Genomic DNA, 27,294 nt, shown 5'->3' with positions numbered 1-27,294 from the left:
TCGCTGCATCAAGTCCCACTCCAATCCACTATCCGGGTTTTATTTACGCGTAAAGTACCAGTGCACTATTTTGACGCCATATTAAGTGCACTAGTACGCGGATTGACACTCGGCTTCCTAACTGCCTTTCAATCTACACTAGAAACGGGCAGGTAAGACGCCCCCCCCAATAAACTTATTTTATGTATTTATTTTGCAATTCATCGTATTTTTTTGTAAATAATTTTCACGTGAATGCAAAAAAGATATTAACGCACCGATGTATAGTGATGTTCATAAATAAATATGTTGCCGGTTATAATGGGCGCCATTATGTTTGGTTGTAAAAGGCGGTTTGTCTTCACATTAATTATTGCACGTTTTTTGCACGTTAAATACGTTTTTGCGTTGAATTCAGATACAAAAACGACTTTTATATATGTAGATGTATTTACAAAAACATAAAAATACAGCCAATAAAATATAAACCTTAAAACTCTTAGGGTTTATTTATCTGTAATAGTGATGTGACTTACAAATAGGTTACATTTTGGCTATTTATTAATTTTGCCTTTCAAATAAATTAGACTTAATCATAGAAAAATTAGAGTTTATTTCTATTCTTTGTTGTAATGCCAAGATTTTAAAAAAGTGCCCTCTCTATATAAACTCGCTCACATTCGATACCATTTAAACAGAATAAATCCCACGATTAGTGGATCTTCTGGTCATTTTATTTAAAAAAGAGAAAAAGTAGCATTAGTTTTATTTGCTTCTAAAATTTCCGACCCAAACTACAGAAAACGAGTCGTTTTTTCCCGTTTCTTCGTGGATGCACGGCGAATGGAATCGGAGTAGTGCTGCACGAATAATCGTAATAATCGTAATTGTGTGGGCTTGGCAACACGTTCTTTCTGGAAAAACGGGTTGCCGGTTTTCTGCGATGATGACAACAGTGTGACAGCAGTGAAGTGTGCAGTAGGAACGACAGACTGGTTCAAGCTGGAGGTTGGACTGCATCAAGGATCGGCTCTGAGCCCTTTCCTGTTTGCATTGGTTGATGGACAGGTTGATGGACGAGGTCAGAAAGGAGTCTCCATAGATTATGATGTTTTGCGGTTTGTGTTGAGAGTAGGGTGGAGCAGGTGGAGATGAGCCTGGAGAGGTGGAGGTATGCGCTGAAAGGAAGGAGAATAAAAGTCAGGAGAAGTAAGACAGAGTACATGTGTGTAAATGAGAGTGAGGGCAGTGGAGGGGTGCGGTTGCAGGGAGAAGAGGTGGAGAAGGTGGAGGAGTTCAGGTACAGATTAATGGAGAGTGTGTTAGAGAAGTGAAGAAAAGAATGCAGGAAGGGTGGAGTGGGTGTGGTTCTTGTGGTTCTTCCCCAAACTTTTACTGAAAAGTTTGAGGCACACGATTGTACAGGACGTCTAAGGATGTGGAAGCATGAAATTTTCCCTTCACTAGACCTTAATAGGAGACAAATTTCAATTATTTCAATATCACCCACCCTTTTTTTTCTATATTTCCCTCATTGTAGGTGTTGCATGAAAAGAACCACGCAAAAATGGATCCAAACAAACCGCCGTTTATCCCTGGACTCCCTGGTGTTCCACATGTCCCACTGGCACGTGGTCGAGGTTTACCCACAGACGAACTCTTGTCTGGACGAGCCAGAGGTCTGGGTGTGACGGCCCTCGGCCGAGCTCGAGGTTTATCCGTAGCTTCAGAAGAACCCTTGGCAGGTCGAGCTCGAAGCCTGGAGCTGATTGCAGACGAGCCCTCGGTCGGACGCGGCAGGGGTTTATCTTTGATAGCACACGAGCCTTCCGTAGGTCGCGCTCGAGGTCCTGCTGCAGCTCCTGCTGCAGCTCCTGCTGCAGCTCCTGCTGCAGCTCCTGCTGAACCAGTTAGAGGGAGAGGTAGAGGTGTAACGTCCTTCGCTTTACACCCCCTGGTGTTTCCTTACGGCCGGGGAAGCCCGGGGTTAGCCCTTGACCAGCCTGAGATCATCGTGCAGGAAACGGTGAAGGAGGCCGTCGGTGGAGGGTTCGGCAGAGCCAGAGAGCTTCTTGATATATCTCGGGAACCTGCGGTGGGAAAAGGAAGGAGCATGTCAATAGTTGTGAAGGAGCCTGAGCCTCCAGGTACAATTGAACGTAAGGATGTGATTCCCTGCTTGCAGGAGGAAGAGCCTCCCAAAGTTCAGGTAAGATTAAAAGTGTGTTGTTTGGTTGACTTTTGGTGGTGAAATTCTATTGGACGCCGATATTTAAATTGCTGCTCTGGTGATAAAGCAAGGACCAGAATCTGAATTCGATTGTGGAGTTGATCCTAACTAGGAGACCGGAAACTTTCCATGGGAATTAACCGGAATATTTGAGAATTAACAGAAATAAATGAGAATAAATTTGGAATTTACTAAATGTATATTGTAATATAAGTATTATGTATATATTATTTATATTGTTTATATTTGTTTGTATATGATACAGTTCATATACATTTCCACAAATTAATCCCATAAATTCCTTATAAGCTTCCAACTTGGAATATTTCCCAGATGAAGTTTCCATAGAAAAATGGATAAAAAGTGTAACCTGCTATTCAGTCATTAAATTATTAACCATATGGGTGAGAAGTTGATTATTTTGGTAATACTGTGTGTGTGTGTGTGTGTGTGTGTGTGTGTGTGTGTGTGTGTGTGTGTGTGCACGCACACCTGTCTAGGCTGATGTTCCAGGCCCAGGTTCTTCCCTGCTGTCCATGTTCAGAGGAATGGGCATTGAACCAGCCAAAACCTGGGGCAGAGGAGGAGCTTGGGGTAAGCAGCGCACAGAAACCTCGTTATGAGTGTGAGATTTGGACAAAAGTATTGGGACACCCGACTTTTCCAGCCAAATGTGGTCCTTTCACAAACTGTTACCATAAAGTTGGAGGCACACCAGTGTACAGGACGCATACAATTTCCTCTTCACTTGTACTAGGAGACTCAAACCTGTTCCAGGATGAAGATGCCCCTGTGCACAATGCCAGCTCCATGAAGATATATATAGATATGGATTTGTAGAAGATAGACCTCCTGCTGTGAAGCTCTGACCTCCACCCTACTGAGCGATCAGTGTGAACTCTGATTGCACCCCAGAAACCTCCTCACCTCACCTACAACACTACACCCTTGTGGATGAATGAATCTCAAACAAATCTCCACAAAATTTGGTGGAACATCTTCCCAGAAGAGTGGAACTCATTATAACAGCAAATGGGGACTACATATGGAATGGGATGTTCAAAAAAGCACCAATCTTTTGGTCAGGTGTCCACAAACTTTTGGTTATACTGTGTTTAGTAATTAGAAAAGTATTTTGCATTTGTCTTATATGTTTTAGGAACAATAATCTTATTGTTTATTGTGTGTGTGTGTGTGTGTGTGTGTGTGTGTGTGTGTGTGTGTGTGTGTGTTTCTCTAAGGACGAGGTGCACTCACCGAGTACAAAGATGACGCTCAGTCCCTTGCGCCTCCTGTTGTATCTGCAGCTTTAGAAGCAGAAGATGCGCAATACAGTAGCAGGTAAAAGGGAGGGAAAACTTGTTATAGCCTCTGTTATAAGCAGGATGATCCATGGATTGTTATACTATACCTTCAGCTTATTTTACTTCATTTGTGTGTATTGTGCCTTGTTTATATATAAATATAAGTCTTAATTATACCAAAGACACGCTATATTGCCAAAAGTTTGCGGACACCTGGTCATAATGTGGAATGTGAAGCTGAAAAAAATCACATGCCATACTTCAGTCCCAATTTCGGAGATTTGTGTTCATTCAGCCGCAATGGTTTTAGTAAAGGCAGGTACTGATGTAGGTGAGGAGACCTGGGGTGCAGTCAGCATTCATATTCATCCCAAAGGTGTTCAGTAGAGATGAGATAAGAGCTCCAAAGCAGACCACTCAAGATCTTTCTCTCCAAACCATGTAAACCAGATCTTCATGGAGCTCGCTTAGTGCACAGGGACATCGCCATGGTTTGGGTTTCCAAGTACAAGTGAAGTGAAAATTTTATGAAAGCGCATCTAAAAACATCCTGTACAATCAGGTGCCTCCAGCATTTTGGTAACAGTTGAAAAACAACCACATATGGCAGGAAAGGCCAGGTGTCCCAATACTTTTGTTCCTGTAGTGTATTATGATCAGCAGCATTTCTTAATAAATAATGCTGCGATCTACTCTGATGATTAGTGTTTGACAGTGTTGCAGGGAGAGGACTGATCGGAGTCGGAAAAGCTGCCGGTTTCCCATTGGGTCGAGGCTCCGGAGCCCCGCTTTCACCCCTGAGCCAGAAAAATCTTCCCGTGACCCCGGAAACCTGCCCTCCGAAAACCGAGCTGAAGATGGAAGCGGCAGGGTGAGCGCGGTCGCCATGGTGTCCTCAATACCCACTTTTGTTGCTGTTGCTTTGACACTGGTGCAGATTTTCGGCCCCATATAAAGTGCTCTCCTGTGGTATTAGTTGCCATGGTTTCACTTGTGTGATCTCTGGGTAGGGAAGGTATTATATCACCAGTGGATCACAAATCAGACTTCCTTCCAAGTGAAAATCTAATTCAAGAGGGAATTGTTTGGGTATAAAATGCATCCGTGCAATTCCAAAACGTGAAGCGGGGTGTGTTGGGGGGGACCGTACTGTCCTCGATTATACTTATCGTATATTTTTCATGTTATTTTCATTTGCAAAGTATTTTTGTTCCATTTCAGCTCTCCAGCGCTCTTTTTTTTCTTTCTTTCTTGCTCTAATAGAGTTCCGCACTCACAATGTACAAACCTTCCTGTCCAACTACCCGTGCTTAAAAAGTAAAAAACTTTAGTTCTGTGTCTCAAAGCACATAAGTATACACTATTCTGTATGTTATTGACTTCTTATGTTGCCTTCAGATTTCGCAGGCTTCTAGACTGGAAGTGGAAGTTCAGTGGTTTAAATGTTGAATTTCTGATCAGAAAGTTCTAAGTTCAAATCCCAGCACCACCAAACTCCCACTGCTGAGTCCTGAGCAAGACGCTCAACCTTCAACTGTTCACTTGTAATTGCAAGACACCGGATAAGGGCATTTGTCAAATGCTGTAAATGTCTCTTTTTCTCTCTTTATATCTCTTTATATCTCTCTCTCTCATACAGCGAGATGTTAAAGAAAGTCGGATCTAAGGGAAATCCGGTCTCCATCGCCTCCAACTACATCCCCATCCAGTGCCATAACGAAGCAGTGTTTCAGTATCACGTCACGTTCACGTACGTTTAATACAAATCTGTGTGTGTGTGTGTGTGTGTGTGTGTGTGTGTGTGTGGAAAAGTTAAGACTCTGTTTGCAGTCTTCTGCATTTTATAGATGATTCAATTCTTTGAAAGGTAAGATCACACCAATCACGTGTATTTAACTTTGACAGTTCAACTGTTTTGGTTCCTGCTATAGTAAATGTGACTTACATCTTAAGTATGCATATAAGATTATTAATGCACTGCTTTTAAATGATTGGAACCACAGTAACACACAGTTACTGTTGCATACAGAGTAAGTCAGCAAGTTATGGTGATTTCGATCGATTGGTCCAGGCTAAAGAATTTGATGAACTGAAGAGAAAATCGTTAAAATGATTAATGTAACGGGAAACGGCACCAGAAATAAACTCCAACAGCTTCATTATTAGTATAGACTAGAGGTTGATCGATTCATCGGTTTTGCCAATTAATCGACACCGATAGTTGATGGCTGGAAATAACGGCTAGCTGCAAATATTTGCACTATAGTTTTTCCGGGTTGTGTCCGTTGCTAGGGCAGCTGAGGAGGTCCCCTGTCATTATGAGAGCGGCCTCTAGAGGCGAATCACTGTACGGTTTTTACATGCGAGACTTTGCACTGTACTTCTTTATTACATTAATTTTTTAAATATTTTTTTCATTATATAATTATGAATTTATGAATTAATGAATTCTTATTTATTTTATTTAGCACTTTCACGATTTAGTAACTTTTTAATTAACTTTGTAAATCTTTTAATTTCTCTTAATTTTTTTCCTTTTTTAATAAAGTTATTAGTAATATTTTAGAGGTTTTTTTTATTATTATTTATTTATCCAGTATCTATTTTAAAAACTATCCGTTGATTAATCCGTTACAGGCAAGTATGATCCAAATCGTATAAATCGCACTAAACGTAAATCCACCTCTAATGTAGACGTGGCACAAATAGGCATCAGTGCTGGTAAGTGACCGTGGGATAAACGGGATAATCCAAGGCTGTGTTTTACCAGGATTATGCAACACATAGTTTACCGTGGAGTCCCTCAGAATAAAATTTTATATTATTATTATACCTGGAATGTAAAATAAATGCAGGCTGTCAAGGTTTTGGATTTGCAGAAGATTTATGAAATCTATTTGGGGTTGTTTGTCGTATCCTCAAGACCAAAGTGTCCTCCTGTCAAAAATGATTGCTCTTCCTGCAGTTAGTTCCTAATGTGGTGAGAAAACCACTGCTGGCGGTTTCTTTTTCAGAGTCTTTTGTTTTTACAGCCCCAATCCCAAAATAGTTGGGACTCGTGTAAAATGGGAAAACAGAACTTGCAAATCTCATAAACCCATATATTATTTACAATAGGTAAACATATCAAATGTTTTTAAACTAAGCAAATTTACACTTTTAAGCAAAAAAAATGATAATTTTGAAATTCATGGCAGCATTACGTCTTATAAAAACTGGACAGTCCCATGTTTACTACCGGGTAGCATCAGGTCTTTTGTTAACGACAGTCTGGGAACTGAGGAAAACCAGTTGCTTTAGTTTTGGGAGAGGAATGTTGTCCCATTCTTGCCTGATTCTAACTGCTCAACGGTCCTGGGTCTTCTTTGGCATATTTTTTTCTTTTCAAGATGCACCAAATATTTTCACTTTACATTTTACACATTACTTCACATTTTACACAGCATCCCAACTTTTTGATTGGAATTTTGGTAATGTAAACTAAAACATAGCTTTCACTGTTGCTTCCTCTCTGAAAATAGCCTTTTCCAATGATCTCATCTTATTTCCATTTATTGAATAAATTGATTTACATTAAGTTAACAAGCTGCGAAGCGCGAAAACAACTCGGAAGATTCTCGTAACCTCGTGCGTAAAAGCGATCTCGAGCAAATCATTCGAGTTCAGTAAGCTTCGATAAGCACACTGCACTAAACAAGGCTGAGCGAGTACTGGAGTGGTCTCTTCATCACAGCGCAACACGGCCGATATTAATAGAAAGGTGAAATGCAATAAATTGCTAGTATGGATTATGAGGGTGCAGGAATTTGAATCTCTGTGGATCGCGTACATGCTAACGTGATTGGTCATGTGATTGATGTGGGTCGTTATCTTCCCTGTTTTTAGAATAAGATTCTTTGATTTATATTTTGTCGTTTGTTCTCTGGCATCGAGAATAAGTAGTTTACCGAGTCCCTGTTTGGTTGATGACGCTCGCTTTGTATTTTAGACCCGTACGTGTGTGTGTTTGTGTTTTCAGGCCAAACGTGGAGTCTGTCGGCATGCGCTACGGGATGATGAAAGACCATCGTTCGACTACAGGAGACGTTGTGGCTTTTGACGGATCCATCCTGTATCTGCCCAAGCGCCTAGAGGATGTGAGTGTGTGTGTGTGTGTGTGTGTGTGTGTGTGTGTGTTTCATGCTAGGCTTATGCAAAGGTTTAGTACTTTCTCAATGGAATATATTTGTGTGTAGTAGAACCCCAGTATCCTTAAGGAGTAGGTTCTCATCCCCCAATCCCCTCAATCAACCTCGACCCATAAACCAACTCGCCGCTCAGCAGACGCTTAAAACTGTACCCGTTCCAGTGGTGGACAAAGTACGCAAAGCATGTAGTTAAGTAAAAGTAGATGCACTCTGTAAAATACGACTCCAGTAAAAGTGTCCACTTTAAACTTTCATTTGAGTAAAAGTACAAAAGTTTTTGCCTTCAAATGTACTCAAGTATCCAAAGTACTATAATTTATCATAACTATAATGTTCCTGTTATCATTTTTAAACAACATTCTTCTTTAATCAACTCAGTTAATGTGAAAAGACTATTTTTTATCCTCATAAATAAAAAGGAACAACTGATTTTGCAAAACGTAGTCGAGTAAAATGAACGTCAAATATTTGACTTTAAAATGTAGTGAATTTCCCTGAATGCAAATACTTCAGTAAATTACAGATCCATGAAAAACTCTACTCAAGTAGAGTAATGAATTACATTTCTTCATTACCGCCCACCACTGATTCATTCTATACACAGACGTTTGTAGACACCTGAGTGTAAGATTAGATCCCATCGAACCTTCAGTTCCCATTTGCTCTAAAAATAACCTTCACTCTTCTGGAGAAATATTCCATTAGACTTTGGAGTGCCTTTAAAGATATTCAGCCAGAAGGGTGTTATTGTTGTAGGTGAGGTGAGGGGGTTTGGGGTGCAGTGTTCACAAATAGGCTTTAAAGCTCTATAGCAGGAGATCTTCCATTCCAACTCATGTTCTTTTATCTGTATGCTGTCGCGATCAATAATAAATAACAATGTAAGCTACATAATCGTATTTCTTATACTTATAACTAAAGCATACAGCAGTTTTAAGGATTTTCCCTCTGCTCAAACATTTGTATGATGTTTATTTTGCATTAAGTTTGAAGAGATTCTTTTCTAAGTTGCCTTTTTCTCTACTTTCTCTACTCTAACCAGGTCGTTCATCTGAAAGCGGAGAGACGAACGGACAATCTGGAAATCGATATAAAAGTCCAGATGACTAAGATCCTGCCTCCACACTCCGATCTGTGCATCCCTTTCTACAACGTCGTCCTGCGCAGGTGTGTATCATCCTGTAATACTTTCAGTTTACACGCCACCTGTTCGACCCATTTATCAGATTACAGTAAACGCTGTTTGTGCTAGATACCAGAGCTCCGCAACCACCGGGCCCAGGCCCAGGACTGGTACCGGGCTGAGCAGAAAGAATTAAAAAAAAAACGAACCTTTATTTCAATTTTATTGACTTTCGCAGTCTGCAGTGTAAAATCAATAATGAAATACGTCGTGAACAAATACATTTGTATGCGTAAATACCCTGAATTAGGGTTTTATTTACTTAAAATAAGCAAAACATCTCATTTAATTACAAAAAATATATAATAATAATAATCGTCCGATTAATCGATCATCAAAATTGTAGTTGCAGCCCCACTATTTACACTGTTAGAGTTGAATCCTTGTGCTCAACATGGCCAAAGTTTTTAAAAAAAAGATTAATTTCTGTGGCAAATGCACTCCTTTCAGGTTGGTACAAGTTTTGAAATTTTTTTTATTTTTTTTTTTCTCGAGTCACGGACTACATGAAGTTTGAAATTCCTTGTATGGGAACTTTCCCCAGAAGAGCGCTCACACTCCGCAATCCTCATTTTTGCTGCTGTTCTTGATGTTCAGTATCAGACTCTACTGTTCCAGTTTTAATTACGCAAAAAGCTGCACATACTTGCGACTCTTTGACTCTGCCCGCGGCACACCTCCAGGAGCTCGGCTGTTTTCTTTCATAAATCTGATCAAAATAAAGAGATGTGGAGCATGCAGTGCTACTTAAATTTAAGATGAGATTGGAAAGTGATTGGATGAGTGTGTCATGTCCCCTTTAAAAACCCTGATTCTGCATTATGGCGAGTTACATTTAATACAATACGATGGAAAAAATATGGTGCTCTGCAATTCGATATGGTACAGATAGTTAGCTGACTTTTCTTTCTTCGGTTCAGACACACAGCAAATCATCAATTTACTCCACTTACCTCGTCCTGATTTCTTCTTTTTTCTCTCATGTTTGTCACACTTCAATGTTTCAGATCATCAAACTAATTTAAATATTAGTAAAAGAGAACACAAGTGAGCACAACATGCAGTTTTTAAATGAAGGTTTTTATTATTGAAGGAAAACAACATCCAAAACTACTTGGCGCTGTGTGAAAAAGTGTTTGCCCCCTAAACCCAATAACTGGTTGGGCCGCCCTCAGCAGCAACAACTGCAATCAAGCGTTTGTGATAACTTGCAGTGAGTCTGTTTCAGCGCTGTGGAGGAATTTTGCTCCACTCATCTCTGCAGAATTGTTGTAATTCAGCCACATTGGAGGGATTTTGAGCATAAACCGCCTTTTTAAGGTCATTTCACATCATCTCAATAGGATTCAGGTCAGGACTTTGACTAGGCCACTCCAAAGTAGTTTTGTTTTCCTTCAGCCATTCAGAGGTAGACTTGCTGGTGTGTTTGGGATCATTGTCCTGCTGCAGAACCCAAGTTCACTTCAGCTTGAGGTCATGAACAGATGGCCAGACATTCTCCTTCAGGATTTTTTGGTAAACAGCAGAATTCATGGTTCAATTTATCACAGCAAGTCTTTCTTATAGTGGAGTCGTGAACACTGATCTTAACTGAGGAAAGTGAGGCCTGCATTTCTTTGGATGATATTGTGGGGTCTTTTGTGACCTCTTGGATGAGTCGTCGCTGTGCTCTTGGGGTAATTTTGGTCGGCTGGAGACTCCAGGGAAGGTTCTCCACTGTTCCATGTTTTTGCCATTTGTGAATAATTTCTCTCACTGTAGTTCACTGGAGTCCCAAAGCTTTAGAAACGTCTTTATAACCTTTCCCAGACTGATGGATCTCAATCACTTTCTCTCATTTGTTTCTGAATTTCTTTGGATCTCAGCATGATGTCTAGCTTTTGAGGATCTTCTGGTCTCCTTCACTTTGTCAGGCAGGTCGTATTTAAGAGATTTCTTGATTGTGTACAGGTGTGGCAGTAATCAGGTCTGGGTGTGGCTGGAGAAACACTTTTTCACACGGGGCCATGTCGTTTTGGATTTTGTATTTCCTCAATAATAAAAACCTTCATTTAAAAACTACTTGTTCTCTGTTACTAATATTTAAATTAGTTTGATGATCTGAAACATTGAAGTGTGACAAACATGAGAAAAGTTCTGAAGATTTTGGACGCAGCTCCTCTGGTACTTTAGTGAATTCATCCAGACATTGTGTCACTTTAATACAAAAACTCAAACAAATGTAAAGAAATTTGATGGAGGGATCAAAGAAAGATTAGGAATTCAGAATTCTTTCTCGAATTGATGTAATAAAAGGAGAAAGATTTGGGGATGAGGCATGATGGTCTTCACCCACACCAAAGTGTGTCAACACTTATCTCTGTGTGTGTGTGTGTGTGTGTGTGTGTGTGTGTGTGTGTGTGTGTGAGAGAGAGAAAACCTGTTATTGAAACACTTGGTCTTCACAAAGAAGCAAGATGGTCCATTAAGTGTGTGGCCTTGAAGTTCCTCTTGACACACACGCGTACACACACACACACACACACACACACACACACACACACACAGCTCAGTGGCAGAGTATTCCTCCTTTATTCTTTGCAACCATTTGGGGGGGGGAAGTTGTGGTTAAAAACATAAATGCCCTTTTTAAAGATGTTGAAGTATTTTTTTGTTTGTTTGTTTGTTTCTCTCCCTTTCTTTCGTTCTGCGCTTTGTTTCAATAAAAACGTATTAGCGCTCTCTCCGAGTTGCCGTGGTAACAGCAAAGGGACGTTGAATCGCTGAAAATCGTGAAACGATGCGAGTGATTTCAGGAGCATTAAAGTCCACCTCTTTCTCTCTCTCTCTCTCTCTCTCTCTCTCTCTCTCTCTCTCTCTCTCTCTCTCTTTGTCTCTCAAATCTATTTCTTGCTCTGTCTGTCTATTTCTCTTTCCATTTTTTTCTTCCTGGAATTTTTCTGCTCCCTCCCTTTTTCTTCTTTCACATTTATTCCTTTATCTTTGTATTTCTTTCCCACATTCATTTCTCTTCTCGCCTCCTATTCGCTCTCCTCTCTCCAATGCTTTACTTTTTCTTTTTAACTCTGTCATTTTTTCCTCGTTCCGCTATTTGCATTTTCCTCTTTCTTTACATTCTTGTGGTCTCTTTTTTTTTTTTTTGCTCTTGAATTTTCCTAAACTCTTCTTTCTCTCCAGTCCCCCTCTCTTTCTCTCTCTCTGTTCACTTTCTTGTCACTTTTTTGTTTAATTTTCCATTTCTTCCATTTTCATCTTTTATCCATTTCCCATTAAAATTTTCAGTTACCTCTTCCTTCCTTCCTTCCTTCCTTCCTTCCTTCCTTCCTTCCTTTCTTCCCTCACTTGTGGTTTTTGCCCTCCCAAATCCTCTGTTTAATTTACTTTTTTTCCTCAGTCCCCTCAATGATATAAAATGCATTTTTCCTGCAATACCTTCAGCCGTCCTTTTCTTCACTTTTATATTTTATATCTCTGGGTTCAGAGTATGTGGGTTCCATGAAGAGTCACCGTATCTGATTGCCTGATTCAGTGGGTTTGATCACCCTTACTCGTCACTGCAACTGATTTTATGACTGGTCAGATTTTCCAGTCACCATGATTGTCACCATGTCTAGTTACTGTGTCTGATCTTCATGGCTGGACAGTGTTTTCAATCGTCTGATCAGCATGCCTGCATTTTCTTTTCCATCTAGAAGACACATTTCTGAGATGCAGCTGTTTTGCTTTAGAAAGGCTTCATTTCTCTCCCATTAGACAGTCATTAGAGTCGAAACAAGCAGAGCCTCATCAATCCCAAGTACACAGGAGCCAGCAGCTGATTGGATGATCTTGATTAATACCACTGACCTTCCTTTTTCTTTTTTCTCTCTCCTCTCTGTTTCTTTTAGGGTGATGAAGATTTTGGGCCTAAATCTGATCGGCAGGAATCATTATGATCCCAAAAGTGCAGTTGTTCTCAGCAAACACAGGTATTAATCCCTTCATGAGAAAAGGAACAGGCAGGAAAATAATCCATTCTCCAGAAGTTTGTATTTATGTGAAATGTAACATTTAGTGTTCATGTGTGATACATCTATAAACCTGTAGGGGATAGATGGATGGATGGATGGATGGATGGATGGATTCTTAATTAGATTGGTGAACAGATGGAAGGATGTTTTGATCGAGGGATGATTATTAGATGGACAAATGTATTGAAGAAAGTGTGTATGCCTTTATGGTTTAATAAAGTTGGTTTTGATGGAGAGATAGATGGCTGTATTTGAAGGGTGTTTATAACTTGGATTTATCGATGCACCATTTGATTGCATGAACAAGTGGATGAATGGAAAATATTGTATTCTTGTTTAGGGGGATTTAAGGAGGTGTGAATGCTTGTCTAGCTGATGTGTATGTGGAGGGTTGTTTATATGTCTGGATTGGTGGATGCATTATTGGTTAGGTGAATGAAGGGATGTTAATATGCTTGGTGTAATTGGAATTCTTGGACGGATGGATGGATGCATTCCTGGTTAGCTGGATGAATAGAAAAATTTTTCTCTTCTTGGTTTGATTGGTGGAAGGTTATTATTTCTGTGAATAGATGGATATTTGCATTTTGGACTGAAACATACCAGGATGGGTGGATGAGCGTATGGATGGTTGTATGCATAATGAATAGAGGGTTAAAGCAGTATACACTGGAATTCAGAATATTAATAACAGATGAAATGGATACAGAAGCGTGTGTGTGATGTGTCTCAGGTTGCAGGTGTGGCCAGGTTACTCCACCTCTATAAAACACACAGATGGAGGTTTGTACCTCTCCGCGGACATTTCACACAAAGTGCTGAGAAACGATTCAGTCCTGGACGTCATGTGAGTACATAACAGTTTATTACCGCAGCAGTCATCCAACCTAAATTTTTGTCTTCTGTTTTAAGCTAAGAAAACTTCTGAACTGAATATTTATATAGTTTTTCCGGGTTGCGTTATACAGTACAAGGGCGGCCTCTAGGGGCGAATCATTGACGCTGTTTAATTGAGGTTTTTCTTTTTTTTTTTCCTTTTGGAGGAATTTTTTTTTTTTTCCTTTTCTTTTCCCCAATATTTAGATTTATTTGATTTCACATTTATATGATTCAGTACTGTTTTTGTATTTTTTTGTTCAGTATCCATTTTAAAAATCTATCGGTTGATTTATCGGTTATCGGTATCTGTAAAATCCACTATCGGTCGCCCTTTCGTATTTATCCAGTGAGAGCGAATATAAAATAAAGGGCCTATTGTTTACGTTTGAAGCTAATGTAATGGTGTGCGTGTTTTAGGAACGCGATCTACCAACAGAGTCGAGAAAGCTTCAAGGACCAGTGCACCAAAGAGTTGATCGGCTCCATTGTCATCACCCGCTACAACAACCGAATGTACCGCATCGACGACATCGAGTGGTCCAAATCGCCCAAAGACTCCTTCACCATGGCGGATGGCTCAGAGACCACCTTCATAGAATATTACAGGTTCATTCGGACATTTCGTGCGAACACTGAAGATTTCTGTCTCGTAAACATTGAAGGGAAACCAACTGAGCACTTATTTTTACTCTGTAATACGGGTTACTTCTTTTCTTCTCGAATCCCATTGCAGAAAAAACTACGGCATCAGCGTGAAAGAAGTGGATCAGCCCCTGTTGGTCCATCGTCCGAAGGAGAGGTCCAAACCCGGGGGAAAGGTGAGGTGACTCAAAGAATTGTTTTGTTTAATGAATTTATCCCTGCACAGACCTCGATATTGCCCAATCGTGTTTCCATGCATGTTTATATACATAAGAACTAATTTAGATTCAATTCAATTGAACTTTATTGTCATTGTGCAAAGAACAAGTGCATAAGACATGCCCAAATAACACATGCTCTGCTTCTGTCTCATCTGCTCGAAGGCAGTCAAATTTAATAACAATAATAATAATCTTGATTTTATATAGCGCCTTTAAAAGTTACATCTCAAAGCACTTTCCAAGTATAAAAATAGGAAATAAAATAAATAAATACATAAAAAAAAAAGAAGTAAATAAATTAAACATTACAAAATAAAGCGCCGTTCACCCTTAAAACATAAACGATAGGAAGAACAAATAAAAGACCGCAGTAGTTTAGACTCCGGGTTACTGATCAGAAGGTTCAGACGAGGTTCCAGCCCCCTTATCACCAAACTGGCCATCTTGGGGCCCTGGAGCAAGGCCCTTATCCCTCTATGATCCAGGGGTGGTGTATTATGGCGACCCTGCACTCCGTCCCCAGCTTCGATATGGGAAGAAATAATTTGCCTGTGGGATCAATAAAATGATGTTGGAGCTCTAAAGCAGGAGATCTTTCACTCCAACCCATATGAAGCAGATCTTCATCTTCAGTTGGCTTTGTGCACAGGGACATCGTCACGCTGGAACAGGTTTGAGTCTCCTAGTTCATGCTACAGCATCCAATGACGTCCAGTAAAATCATGTGCCTCCAAATTTGTGGCAAAGTTTAAAGAACAACTACATACAGATGGGAAAAGTCGGTTTAAAGCTTAGTACTGAGTGGGACTGAGTGGGTTTCCGTGCCAGTAAGAAGAAAAGAAAAAAAAGTGTCATGCGTGTCGTCTGAACTTACAAGGTCTTTGAGGAAGTCGGAGCATGTTGCTGCTCACTGTAATGAGAAAACCTTCACAGTCACAAGTTTGGAAATCGTTCCCGGGCTCTTAGCACCGGACTCTGAGGTGAATTCAGGAGCAAATACACTGTTTATTCAGAAGCAGTCGCCGATATGCGAAGAATTAAACCAAAATCCTGCCGGATTTACACGGCAGGAGGGAAATAAACAAGGCTTTGGGACATTTACGAGATCAAACGAAGGACGGTTTTAGTTATTATTATCGCTGATGATCTGGAGGGTCGGAGGAGGACGTGGGATCTGGAACAGAAAGAGCGTGACACTCACTCTCAGTCTTTATAATATCTGCTGAGGAAATCGATATCAGACGGGAAAATAACCCACCAGGCTGTTAATTGTATTTCTTTCTCTGAGTCGATTCCCTGAGCCGCTTCCTGATCTGGACATCATTCTCCATCTCCAATTTTCTCACCTTTTTTTCCCCCATTTCATCCCAGACTATGTTACATGAGAAAATGGTTTCATTTAACGAAGCAACAAACGATTATTTTAATGATCGTTTTATCGGTCGGTTATTTTTTTTTCCAGATGAATCAGCTAAAAAGCTACATTTTTAGTTGGATGCTTTGCTTGTTGTAACTTTTATAAAACCTTTAATTCAGGATATTTATATATAAAAGTGTACTGAAGCCACACACTGAGTCAAGTCAAGTTTATTTGTATAGCGCTTTTCACAACAGACATTGTCTCAAAGCAGCTTTACAGAAATCAACAGTTAAGGTGGATGGTGTGTGTTTATCCCTGATGAGCAGCCATGGCGACTGTGGCAAGGAAAAACTCCCTTAGATGTTATGAGGAAGAAACCTTGAGAGGAACCAGACTCAAAAGGGGAACCCATCCTCATTTGGGTGATATCAAGAGTTTGATCATAAATCTTTCAACAATACAGAACACTGGAGAGTGAGAACTAACATGATTACTGGAGTATAAGATTATAAGTGATGTTCTTTCTGCAGCCTTATACAGTCTATATGGTTAGTAGCTCCTAGTTTTATGAGCTCAGCATTTGTGATCATCACAGATCCAGCATCAGCTTCTCCATGCCAGAGCCTTTAAACACTCCAGGAGGTCCAGTGTCAAAACTCCACACATGTAGTGGGATCCAATTGGCACTGGTACGTCTCTAGATGGTTCGGGATGTTTGCGAGTTCGGCATCTACTTCTTCAAAGGTCCGTAATCATCACGAGGTGGGAGGGGTTTTTGCGGGATTTGAGACCAGCATTTGAGAATGAAATGTGAGTAATTTGTTACTAAAAGTCAGCATTTGTACTGGTTATTTTAATGATAATTGCAGATGGCAAGTTGACAACAACGTTTAAAATTCAATACAAAATATAATACAACATTGACACTTTTTGTTTAAAAAAAATAAAAAAATTTTGTTTAGTTGTGAAGATCTAAGCATCTAAAATTAAATGAAATAAAAATTCAATTATAAAAAATATAATAATTAAAAAAAAAATTGATTAAAAAATGATTTAATTACAAAATAAAATGATATAATTTTTGTATGTTCATTAAATTATATATGCATTAATTAACTACACAAACATTGCAGTAAATCACGTGTGAAAACATAAAACTGTTGTAGCAGTCAAACGCAATAAAAACTTGAACGAAAGGAAAAAATATGCATTGGTGTACAAATACATAATCAATTGCTGAAAACCACAACAGAGAAATGGGATCGTTTGCTGCTTTTAGATTTAAAGTTTGTTCACACCGGTTTAATTGAATCATCACGAGCGAACCGATTGCGCGACCTGATGCTCGCGACAGAACAGATACAGTGCGGCTTTCCCCAAGTTACAAACAGTTTACACAATAGCACTTCATCAAACTAACCTGATGAGGATTATAGAGTTTCTGCTCACCGTGCTGATGTTTCACCTCCATCTGTGACTCCAGTGTGTTGTTTTTTTTTTCTCATGTGCTCGTGTTTTACTGTGATACTCCCATAACACACAAACTCCACTTTGCATAACTTCCAGGTACAGTTTTCTTTGTTGCGTTTAATATAAAATGCTCTCATGTATTGGGACACACTCTTTTTCCTGCAGCAGGTTGACCCTGTACTGTCCGCCATTTCACAAGCGACTGTTATCTTGCCCTAACGCTAATAACTTGAGCAGCCCTAGTTTCATTGCAGCAAGCGACAGGAACATCAGCGCATCCAGAATTTATTTGGTTCGAGGACACGCTGAGGGAGACACGACCCGATGTCTGATGTCGTGTGAAAAGTGTGAACATTTTGCTGATTGACGAATGACCATGCAGACTATTAGTAATTGAAAAAAGGGAATTATTTGGACGTTGAACGTCCCCGCTCTGGCCACAGCGGAAGACTGAAAGAGATCGTGAAAATAGATGTGATGGCTTCCGAGATTCGCGCCGTGCACAATGTAAGACCTCGAAAGGTCCTGCTGCGGATCAGAACGAGGCGTATGGCGAGTGAACACCGTCGGGAAAAGTCTCAGAGTCAGAAATCCTAATGTGGACATGCGGCTATAGGAAACTAATCAGCAGTGGGAAGAGTGATGCAGTCTGCATGTTTCTCTAACCATTCTGAGGTTCTCTCTGTGTTAATGGACAGACAGACAGCTGAAAGAAGGAAAAAAGAAATACAGAAAGTAAAGGAAGAGATGGACAGACAGATTAACAGAGATTTTTGGACAAATACTAAATGTTAAGGGATGGATGGATGGATGGATGGATGGATGTATGTATGGATGGATAGTCAGTGAGAAAAGGCATGAAAGAATAAAAAAGATATAACAAAATATTAAGGGATGATGGGCAAAAAAAGATAAGTAGGGAAGTTAGCTGGAGTAAATAATAGCTGTCAAAAGACTGGATGGATGGATAGATAGAAGAGAAGAGTAAATATTGTACACCTGAACCTGTGTCTGGTAGAGAACTTTAATCCACACCTTCTAAACAATCCGAATCGAGAGCTCTAAAGGAAAGACACAAACGGCTTCTTTATATCATTCTATCATTACATCGTCTTTTATTCTTCATGTGCTCTGTTCTGTACGTGACTCTGTACGTGAAATTTCAGTGTGGGACGTTTAATCACCTACCGCCCCCTAGCGTGCGTGTTCGGAATTACACCGTCCACTCGGCTAGGCTTGAAATGAGCAGGTTTTCAGCTTCAGGACTGTGTGAGAAAAGCGACTTTATACAAGCATATGTGACGCACATTTCATTACCTAATCAAGGAATAATAAAAGCAGTCACATACGTCCACTCCTGGATACACCAGCACAAAAATGGCAAGCGACCATGGAATGTGATAAAGATGTCAAAATAAGACGTTAAAAAATCTAAAATCTTATGTGTTTGTGTTTGATGTGAGAGCATTAAACCCTTCACTCCTGCACACACACACACACACACACACACACACACACACATGGACACATAAAACGTGTCTCGATGCTCCGATGTATAAAGCAGTCAGAGCTCTCTTAATAGAAAGTGGGAGGGGCTAATACACTTTACTTTACCAATCCCTCTCTTGTTTTTTTTTCTTTTTCTCCCGAATATGTATGAGCGTTTCTGTTCACTCGAACTGTAATCCATAAGGTGAAGAAGAACCATCCTGAAGCTGCGTAAAATGTTTGTCAATCAAGCTTGCTCATTAGAATATTAAACCCCGCCTACCGAGATCGTTTCAGACGAGTTGTTAAAATGTCATTCATTGATCTTCAGTGAGAGCTTTATGATGGTCAGGGTCACTCAGTGGTCCATTAGTTTTTTTCTGAGCTGTGCTTTAAGATGTTTTCTTTTGTGATGTATTTCGCAGCAGGTGATCACAGGGGAGATCCTGTTGATGCCTGAGCTCTCCTTCATGACCGGCATCCCAGAGAAGATGAGGAAGGACTTCAAATCGATGAGGGTACAAGGCCGAAATCCCCTTTATCACTGTGATAACGACAGTGTTGGGACACGCTGTGTCCAAGCCGCCGTTCGCGATGGTCTTCATGAAAACGTGGTGAAAATTACAGACGTCAGTCGCTCAGTCAGATGTTTCGCTCTTCTTATCAATTTTCCTCAATCAGGATCTGACGACGCACATTAACGTGAGCGCGGAGCAGCACACACACTCGCTAAAGCAGCTTCTACACAACATCAGCACCAATCAGGAGGCTGTGAGTGAACTGTCACGCTGGGGCCTCGAGATCAGCGCCGATATACTGGTGGTGAGGACACACACACACACACACACACACACAACCTGCTCGAGATTCGAGATCAGCGCTGATATACTGGTGGTGAGGGGGGGCTCGCGCACACACACACACACACACACACACACACACAAACACATACCTGAGGCACTCTTGCAACCTTTTTTTCTTTAGTGTCTGTGTGTTTATTTTTTGTCAGTTTCACTTTTTTTTCTTCTTCCCAGTGTCTCTTTGTGAAAGAAAGAGAAAGAATGAAGACAGAGAGAAAGAAAGGGACAGAAAACAATCAACACTTGCTATCTCTTGCTTTTTCACCTCTCTCTCTCTCTCTCTCTCTCTTTAGACTCAGGGAAGAACTTTGCCCCTGGAGACCATTTGTCTGCAGTCTGCCACTTTCGTCACGTCCCCGACTGTGGATTGGTCGAGAGAGGTGGTCAGAGACCCGTCCATCAGCTGTGTGAGTAAACCCTGATCCTCGAATCATTTAGACACACTTATCTTTCTTTATGCCTTTTTTTTGTTGTTGTTGTTTTCCACCCATTTCCAGGGTCTTTTGTCGGCTTGTTGATGGGAGGCGAAGTGAAAATCCTCAGGCACACACTCGCTCTCTAGATCAAGACATAAAAGCACAACCTTTTCTACACCTTTTTCTTTCAACCATATGAGAAAAAAAAAGTTTTTACATTCATGCTCTTTATTTTTTCCCTCCATCTCAATTTTTATAATCAAATCTTTCTGTAATAATACACTTTTTAGTTTACTTTCTCCTTAGAATTCGTGTTCCCCATTTTTATACATGAATAGGATTCATTTATGTGGTGTTTCTTGTTGTTTTTCTTTACCCTCTCCAGATCCCTCTGTACTGCTGGGCCGTGTTTTACCCTCGTAGGGCTGCGGATCAGGCGGAGGAGCTGGTGGCCATGTTCGGGAAGGTAGCCGGGCCGATGGGGCTCAGGCTGGACCGCCCGATCCGTGTCGAACTCCGTGACGATCGCACCGAGACCTACATACGGAGCATCCACTCCCAGCTGAGCAGCGAGGTGCAGAAAACATTTACAATCCCTACACAAGAAAAGCCCTGACCTTCTCAACACCACTGAACATCTTTTGGGATAAGCTTAGACCTCTCCCAAAATCTAGCCAGGAAGTCTTTCTAGAAGACTAGAGCTCATCATCACGTGCTCACGAACGACACGAAGTGATGATGTCCACAAACTTATGACAATATCACCGCATGAGTATTCTAGTGTTATATCTGTTTCTTTAGGAGTCATATGCTCTATATGGACACTGGGCTTCCAGCCTTATGTGGTTCATCCTCAAATCGTTACTCGCTTTGAGTTTTCACGTCAATGACATAAATATTACATACGTTCATTATTATGGCAAGTTTCCATATTTCCCAAATTCCCCAGATGGAAAAAAAAAAAAAGCACAATCTTATAGGCAGGTGTCCACAAACTTTTGCCCATATCGCCTGTGTTTTAGCGAATGAGGAGAGCGCCTCTGAAATTGTATCTTGTCCTTTCAGCCCAACATGCAGCTAGTGGTCTACATCATGACGGGAAACCGAGACGACCTTTACAGCGCCGTGAAGAAGCTCTGCTGCGTCCAGAGCCCCTGTCCCTCACAAGTCCGTCCTCCTTTCACCACGTCCTGTACGTTGGGCAGATGGACACAGCGCTGATTTCCGCTACGTTTTTTCCATTTTAGGCGATCAACGTCCGGACGATCTCGCAGCCGCAGAAACTTCGCAGCATTGCGCAGAAGATCCTCCTTCAGATCAACTGCAAGCTGGGAGGAGAACTTTGGACCGTCAACGTTCCTTTGGTGCAAATACACCCATTATTACCCACTGTTATATAGTTTCATACGCCCGGGTTACAATTTCCTGCAATCAGAACCCCTCAGTCACACTTCCTGACCCTGAGGTTATATTATAATACACTATAAATGGGTGTGGCTTCATCTGTGTTTTGAGGTTGTTTTGTTTTTTTCCTCTCAAACATCTGCACAGAAACACTTAATGGTGATCGGCGTGGATGTCCATCATGACGCCAGTAAGAAAACTCGATCTGTGATGGGATTCGTGGCGAGTCTTAACAGGTAACGCGTAAAATCGCTTTAAGAACAAAGTATAGTATAGAAGTATAGCATATGGCCATAAGTATGTGGACACCTGACCATCGCATTCATTCTGGGGTTCTTTCACAAAACTTTAACACACAATCCGTGGAAGGAACACAATTGTTTGGATACAACAACGATCATTACACATTCATTCGTACTCGCCAATAATAGATGAATCAACCGATGGAATGGATACTCAATAAAAAATAAACACACTCCATGTAAAATATTACTGAACTTTATTACACTAAAATAAAAACCAGTACTGAATTATGATGTGCTCTTTGTGTTCTTTATAGAGAAATAAAGAGTATATGGTTTTTAGACACTAACCACACAAAAGTCTTGCACACTGTCTCTGTTGCCTTCCAGCCTGATGACAAAGTGGTACTCCAGAGTCACGTTCCAGATGCCCAACGAGGAGATCATTAACGGCTTCCGAGTATGTCTCCTGGCCGCCCTGCAGAAATACTACGAGGTAAAAGATTCACGCACATTACGTGCGTTTCTCCGTCCTCCGGTCTCGCCCGGTGGTTATCGCGTGCTTTATTTTTCCGCTACGTGCGCTTTTATTTTCCGCTGTGTCTAAACAGTAAGATATTTTTAATGGGAGGAGGATCTTCAGCATGGACCTGGTGACCTTATGCAATGTTCTGCATCAAAATAACACCGAGGTCATCTCATTGTTCAGCTGTTGGGTTAAGGGCCTTGCTTAAGGGGTCCAGAAGTGGCTGGGATTTGAACACACAACCTTCGAATCCAAAGTACAATGCCCCCAACCACTAAGCTACCACCTCCCCACCTCCCCAAGTTACTAGTCAATAACTATTTATGGTGCTAAAGAGGCAAACACTGTCTGTCTGTCCGTCTCTCTGTGGAGTTAAAGGTACAAACAGAATCCTGGACTTTACCAGTAGGGGGCACTAAATTGTCATTTAAAAATATATATTTTTTCCCTAAGCTTTCAGAGAAAAATTTGATAGAACTAGAAGCTTTAATGAACGAAGCCCTTCCTTATTTGATTCTCCTCCAGGTGAACCACAGCTTCCCAGAGAAGATCGTGATCTACCGCGATGGCGTTTCAGACGGTCAGCTGAAGGCCGTGAAACTTTACGAGATCCCGCAGATCCTCAAATGCTTCGAGACGTTTCCCAACTACGAGCCGAAGCTGGCTTTCATCGTGGTGCAGAAGAGGATCAACACAACCCTGTTCGCATACGGAGAAGACCGATTCAGCACTCCTCCGCCAGGAACCGTCCTCGATCACACTGTCACACGCAGAGAGTGGTAGGATCTGGGGGAAAAAATCTGTACACGTAACTGTTCTCTATACAGACTATATAACACCAACAGTACACCATGGACACGTCCTAAACTGCCCCCAGCTTACATTATAGACTATAGAACTCAATCAGGACACGTCCCAAACCGGCCCCAGTTCACATTATATACTCTAGAACACAATCAGGACATGTCCCAAACCGCCCCCAGTTCACATTATAGACTATAGAACACAATCAGGACACGCCCAAACCGCCCCTGTTCACATTACAGACTACAGGACACCATGGTCATGTCCCAAATAACACCCAGTTCACAATATAGACAAGACACCATGGCCATGTCCCAAACGGCAGACTCTGCATAAACATCATAACTGAATTCACAGACTATATTTACACCATCAGAACTTTATCGTGTTCACTATACACACTGCATTAACACTATAATCAGGCTAACTTGGGACATGTCTCAAATTACAATTAAGCGTTTCCATATCTACTGTGGATGTGTTCCAAATGACACACCGTATTCCTAATGTTGGCCTCTTAAACACTGTCCTCGGTCCACTGTGGATTCATTTTAAACCACACATTCTTTTCACTCGCATGTGCTACGTAAACTGTGCTCCAGCCCACATACCCTGTACCACTGATATACATCCACTGTGCTGCCACACATGAGCTGTTATTAAGTTATACTTCATTGGTCCCAAAAATGTATTTAGTGACTGGAATAATTTGCTATTGTTGAGCCGACCGGCAGAGGAGTGGAAATACTCTTCCGTGTCAGTAGGTGGCAGTGTAGGTAGAGCAATAATGGCCTTGTTCATTTGTGATCAAAGTATTAATGATCGTAGCAGAGACAATAACTGATGAATATTCGCAAAGAAAAAGTGCGAACACTAAATTCACAAAATCAAAAACGGTAAAGCAGTACAGAGGAACTTATCTTTGGTTTAATTTTTATATATATAAATAGAATATAAGGATAAAAAAATAGAGTAGATAAATGAGAGTGGCTCTGTCATATGTAACAATGACCATCTTATATAAAGAGAAAGGTATCAAGAAATAAATATATAAAATAAAGAAAAAAGACAAAGTGTAGCCGGAGCAGTCGTGACCCAACTGGCGCCATCTAGCAAAAAGAGTTATCAGAGATGGCAGATTTAATGACTCACTATCTTCCTAACGAGAGACACTTTTACACTGTTATATTTAAGCTTGCATCTCCTCAGCGTCCAGCTCCAGAGGACTTTCCCCCATTCCTGGTGTATAAACACACACTAAACACGGCTGCCACGAGAGTCCGATCGCTGGGTCCGAACCAGCAGGACACATTTGATTACAGGATTCTTAAAATCTCATTTTCACTCAAGTCTTAATTCCTCTGTTCTGACAGGTTCTTAAACAGGTCTTAATTCTCTGATGTCCATGTAACACTGCCTCTAAGGTTTTTGTTTGCTAGGATGTTTTCACACCTAGTTTGTTTGAGCCCTCCAAACGCTCTCGGAGAGGTTCAGTGTGTATATGTGAACAAACCAAGTGATCTCTGACCCCTTAAAAGGACCCAGAAGTGAACCGTACTCAGACCACCTCCGGAGGTGGGTCCATTTATGGTTGGATTTGTTTGTGACGTGAAAGCAATGAGGTCCCGGTCCGCTTTGCGTTTCGTTTCGCCAAATGTCCCTGGAGGCTTGCCATACCTGCAGCCGTGTTCCGTCACTGCTGAAACACAAAAGTTTTCGACATGGCAGGTCGCGGAATCGTGTGGTCTTATAAAGAAAGCTGTGCACTTATTAATATTTGGAAAGAGGATGGCATTAAACGCCAACTATTCTCAACACATAAAAACATAAAAGTTTTTCTTCTGTTTTCTCAAAAACTGAAGGAAAGCGGCTACAACAGAGAAAAAAGAGAACTGGGTTTCACTTTCTGGTTTACTTTACGTGAACTGGGTTTGGTTCATTTAAAACGAACTATATGTGAAAACACCCTCCGTTTCGGTGGTGGTGTTTCTTTCGTTAGTCCAAAAATAATTTGCTGTATTACGACTACAAAAGAGACCAAAGTGCAACAGCCAATCAGCTTCCTGTTATCGGATCGCAGCACAGATGGATTTTAGTTTACAGCTACGGGGAAACGCATGTTTGGCGATACTTAGCCTGACAAAATAATAAACTCAGGGCTCGGATAATTCCGTAATTAACGTATTTGCGTGTGTTTTTGATGCTGTGATACAGGCCTTTTAAATTTCATTCTCCAAGTCTCAAATTTGACCTGGCGAACCTGCTGAAAGCCTAAACAGTGAAACGCTGCTTTTGCTGGCCGAATTGTTTCAAGAGCCCCAATAAGGAAGAAGTTTGACCAGGAAGTAGAGTATTAACGAGACACTTGCGTATTTTTACCGGCAAATACGCAAGATAGAAGATTTAGAGGTCAGCAAAAGTTCTGAAATCGACCAAGTGGACACCTGCTGGAACAGACCCATAAAACAGACGCTAGACACTCGAGTGACACCCAGCTGAAGAGGACGCATTGGTCCACCGATTGGTCCACATTGTGAGCGACTTACGTTTGTCTCATTTGTACAACTAAGTGTTGAAGTACCTTGTTCAGGGGACCAGGGGTTGGAGCTTGGTGAGGCTGGGATGTGAACTCATGGCCTTCTGAGCCAAAGACCATCAGGATTTATATATGTAAATATGAATAATGCAGGTTATTTATTTATTTATATTTTCAGGGTGGATTTCTACCTCATGGCTCACTCGATTCGTCAAGGCTGTGCTTTCCCAACACACTACATTTCCATTTACAACACAGCGAATCTTACGCCGGACCACCTCCAGAGGTAAAGAATAATAAAAAATAAAATAAAAAAAACGATACACAAGTTATAAAGTATAAAGAGTACGAAGTAAAAGGGCAGGTCTTAACAGTTAAGAGCTTCGAAACAGCTCCTGCAGCAGGGGGCGGGGCTTATATCCGGCTCAGATGTTTTTTTTAATCTAACGATGTTAAATGACCCGAAACGCATCAAAGGAAGATTCTAATAAAATTGTTTTGACGAATGAGTTTTTTCTATCCATTAGGTTGACCTTTAAGATGTGCCACTTGTACTGGAATTGGCCCGGGACGATCCGAGTGCCAGCCCCGTGCAAGTACGCGCACAAACTGGCCTACCTGTCGGCGCAATTCCTCCATTCAGAACCCGCCATCCAGCTCTGTGATAAATTATATTTTCTTTAAAAACTATGATTCTTTTTTTTCCCCTCAGTTTTACAAAGTTCAAAGTTTGTTCAAGTTTTACAAGCTGTAGAAAAAATTTATGTTCACGTTCCCCTTGAAGTTGTGGAACATGTTGCTAAATAAAACCATTTTCCACCCATTTTTTGTGCGTCTTTATGAATTGTCGAACATCCCGAAGCATGTAGCTTGGCCAAGCAGCTCGGAGGGGGTTGAGGGGGGGGCATGAACGCTGGACACCTCGAACGACACGTCGGACCCCAGTTAATCAATAAACAGTTTGGAGGAAATGGAAAATGCATTTCGGCGAGTCATCATCCAGCGGTGTTAATTTCTCACCTGGAGAGCTCTGTGGGAAAGGTCATGTACTTTTTACTCCACTGGAGGAATAATAAAAAGTGTTAACGACTGCGTGGAGACACTGGACATCATCATCCTCAAGGAGCCTCAGACCGTCTGGATTCCTCTATCCAGAATAACAACTCATTCCTTTTAAAGGGTACATCTACACAAATCAATTTGAAAACGGCGTCTAAAAATTCCTCCGTGCTGTCGTTTTTTAAACTTCCCAGAAGTTTCTCATCCATACCGAATCGTCTGAACAAAACGGAAAGCGATTCCACTCGCATCATTTTCCGCCTGCCGTTTATTCACTTTCCAGCTCTTGGAAAAAGTTGCCGCGATGACGAAAGGCACAGTCGCGTGACTAAAATTTCGCCATTGTGTTTGGTTGAAAGAGCTGAACAGCAGCAGGACCAGTATCTTCTCCTTAGTGCAAGGAGGAGACTGCCTGAGCCCTACATGGCCAACAGGCTAATGGTGTACATTTCTGATTAAACAGTCAGAAACAAACTGAAGGTGGCATGAAGGTT

General features: G+C 41.0%; 1 protein-coding gene across 2 annotated transcripts; it reads left to right on the top strand.

The window, feature by feature from the left end:
- Positions 1 to 26,564, top strand: piwil2 (piwi-like RNA-mediated gene silencing 2). Of its 2 annotated transcripts, none has more exons than XM_046842226.1 (23): positions 1 to 152; positions 1,520 to 2,188; positions 2,710 to 2,803; positions 3,451 to 3,550; positions 4,229 to 4,384; positions 5,153 to 5,263; positions 7,532 to 7,649; positions 8,743 to 8,867; positions 12,771 to 12,851; positions 13,627 to 13,740; positions 14,190 to 14,378; positions 14,506 to 14,590; positions 19,382 to 19,471; positions 19,635 to 19,775; positions 20,107 to 20,220; positions 20,615 to 20,803; positions 21,295 to 21,396; positions 21,477 to 21,593; positions 21,781 to 21,869; positions 22,266 to 22,371; positions 22,927 to 23,180; positions 25,920 to 26,027; positions 26,269 to 26,564. In XM_046842226.1, exons 2-23 carry the CDS (start codon positions 1,547 to 1,549, stop codon positions 26,423 to 26,425), a joined length of 3,282 nt encoding a protein of 1,093 aa, XP_046698182.1. In that variant the 5' UTR covers positions 1 to 152; positions 1,520 to 1,546; the 3' UTR covers positions 26,426 to 26,564. The 2 variants fall into 2 exon arrangements, with proteins under 2 accessions (XP_046698182.1, XP_046698181.1); XM_046842225.1 differs by having other exon boundaries at positions 19,379 to 19,471.
- The last annotated feature ends 730 nt before the right edge of the window (positions 26,565 to 27,294 follow it).

Source organism: Silurus meridionalis, chromosome 27, assembly GCF_014805685.1.
Source record: "Silurus meridionalis isolate SWU-2019-XX chromosome 27, ASM1480568v1, whole genome shotgun sequence".
NCBI classification, from domain to species: Eukaryota; Metazoa; Chordata; class Actinopteri; order Siluriformes; family Siluridae; genus Silurus; species Silurus meridionalis.
This window is presented reverse-complemented; position numbering and strand designations above follow the sequence as displayed.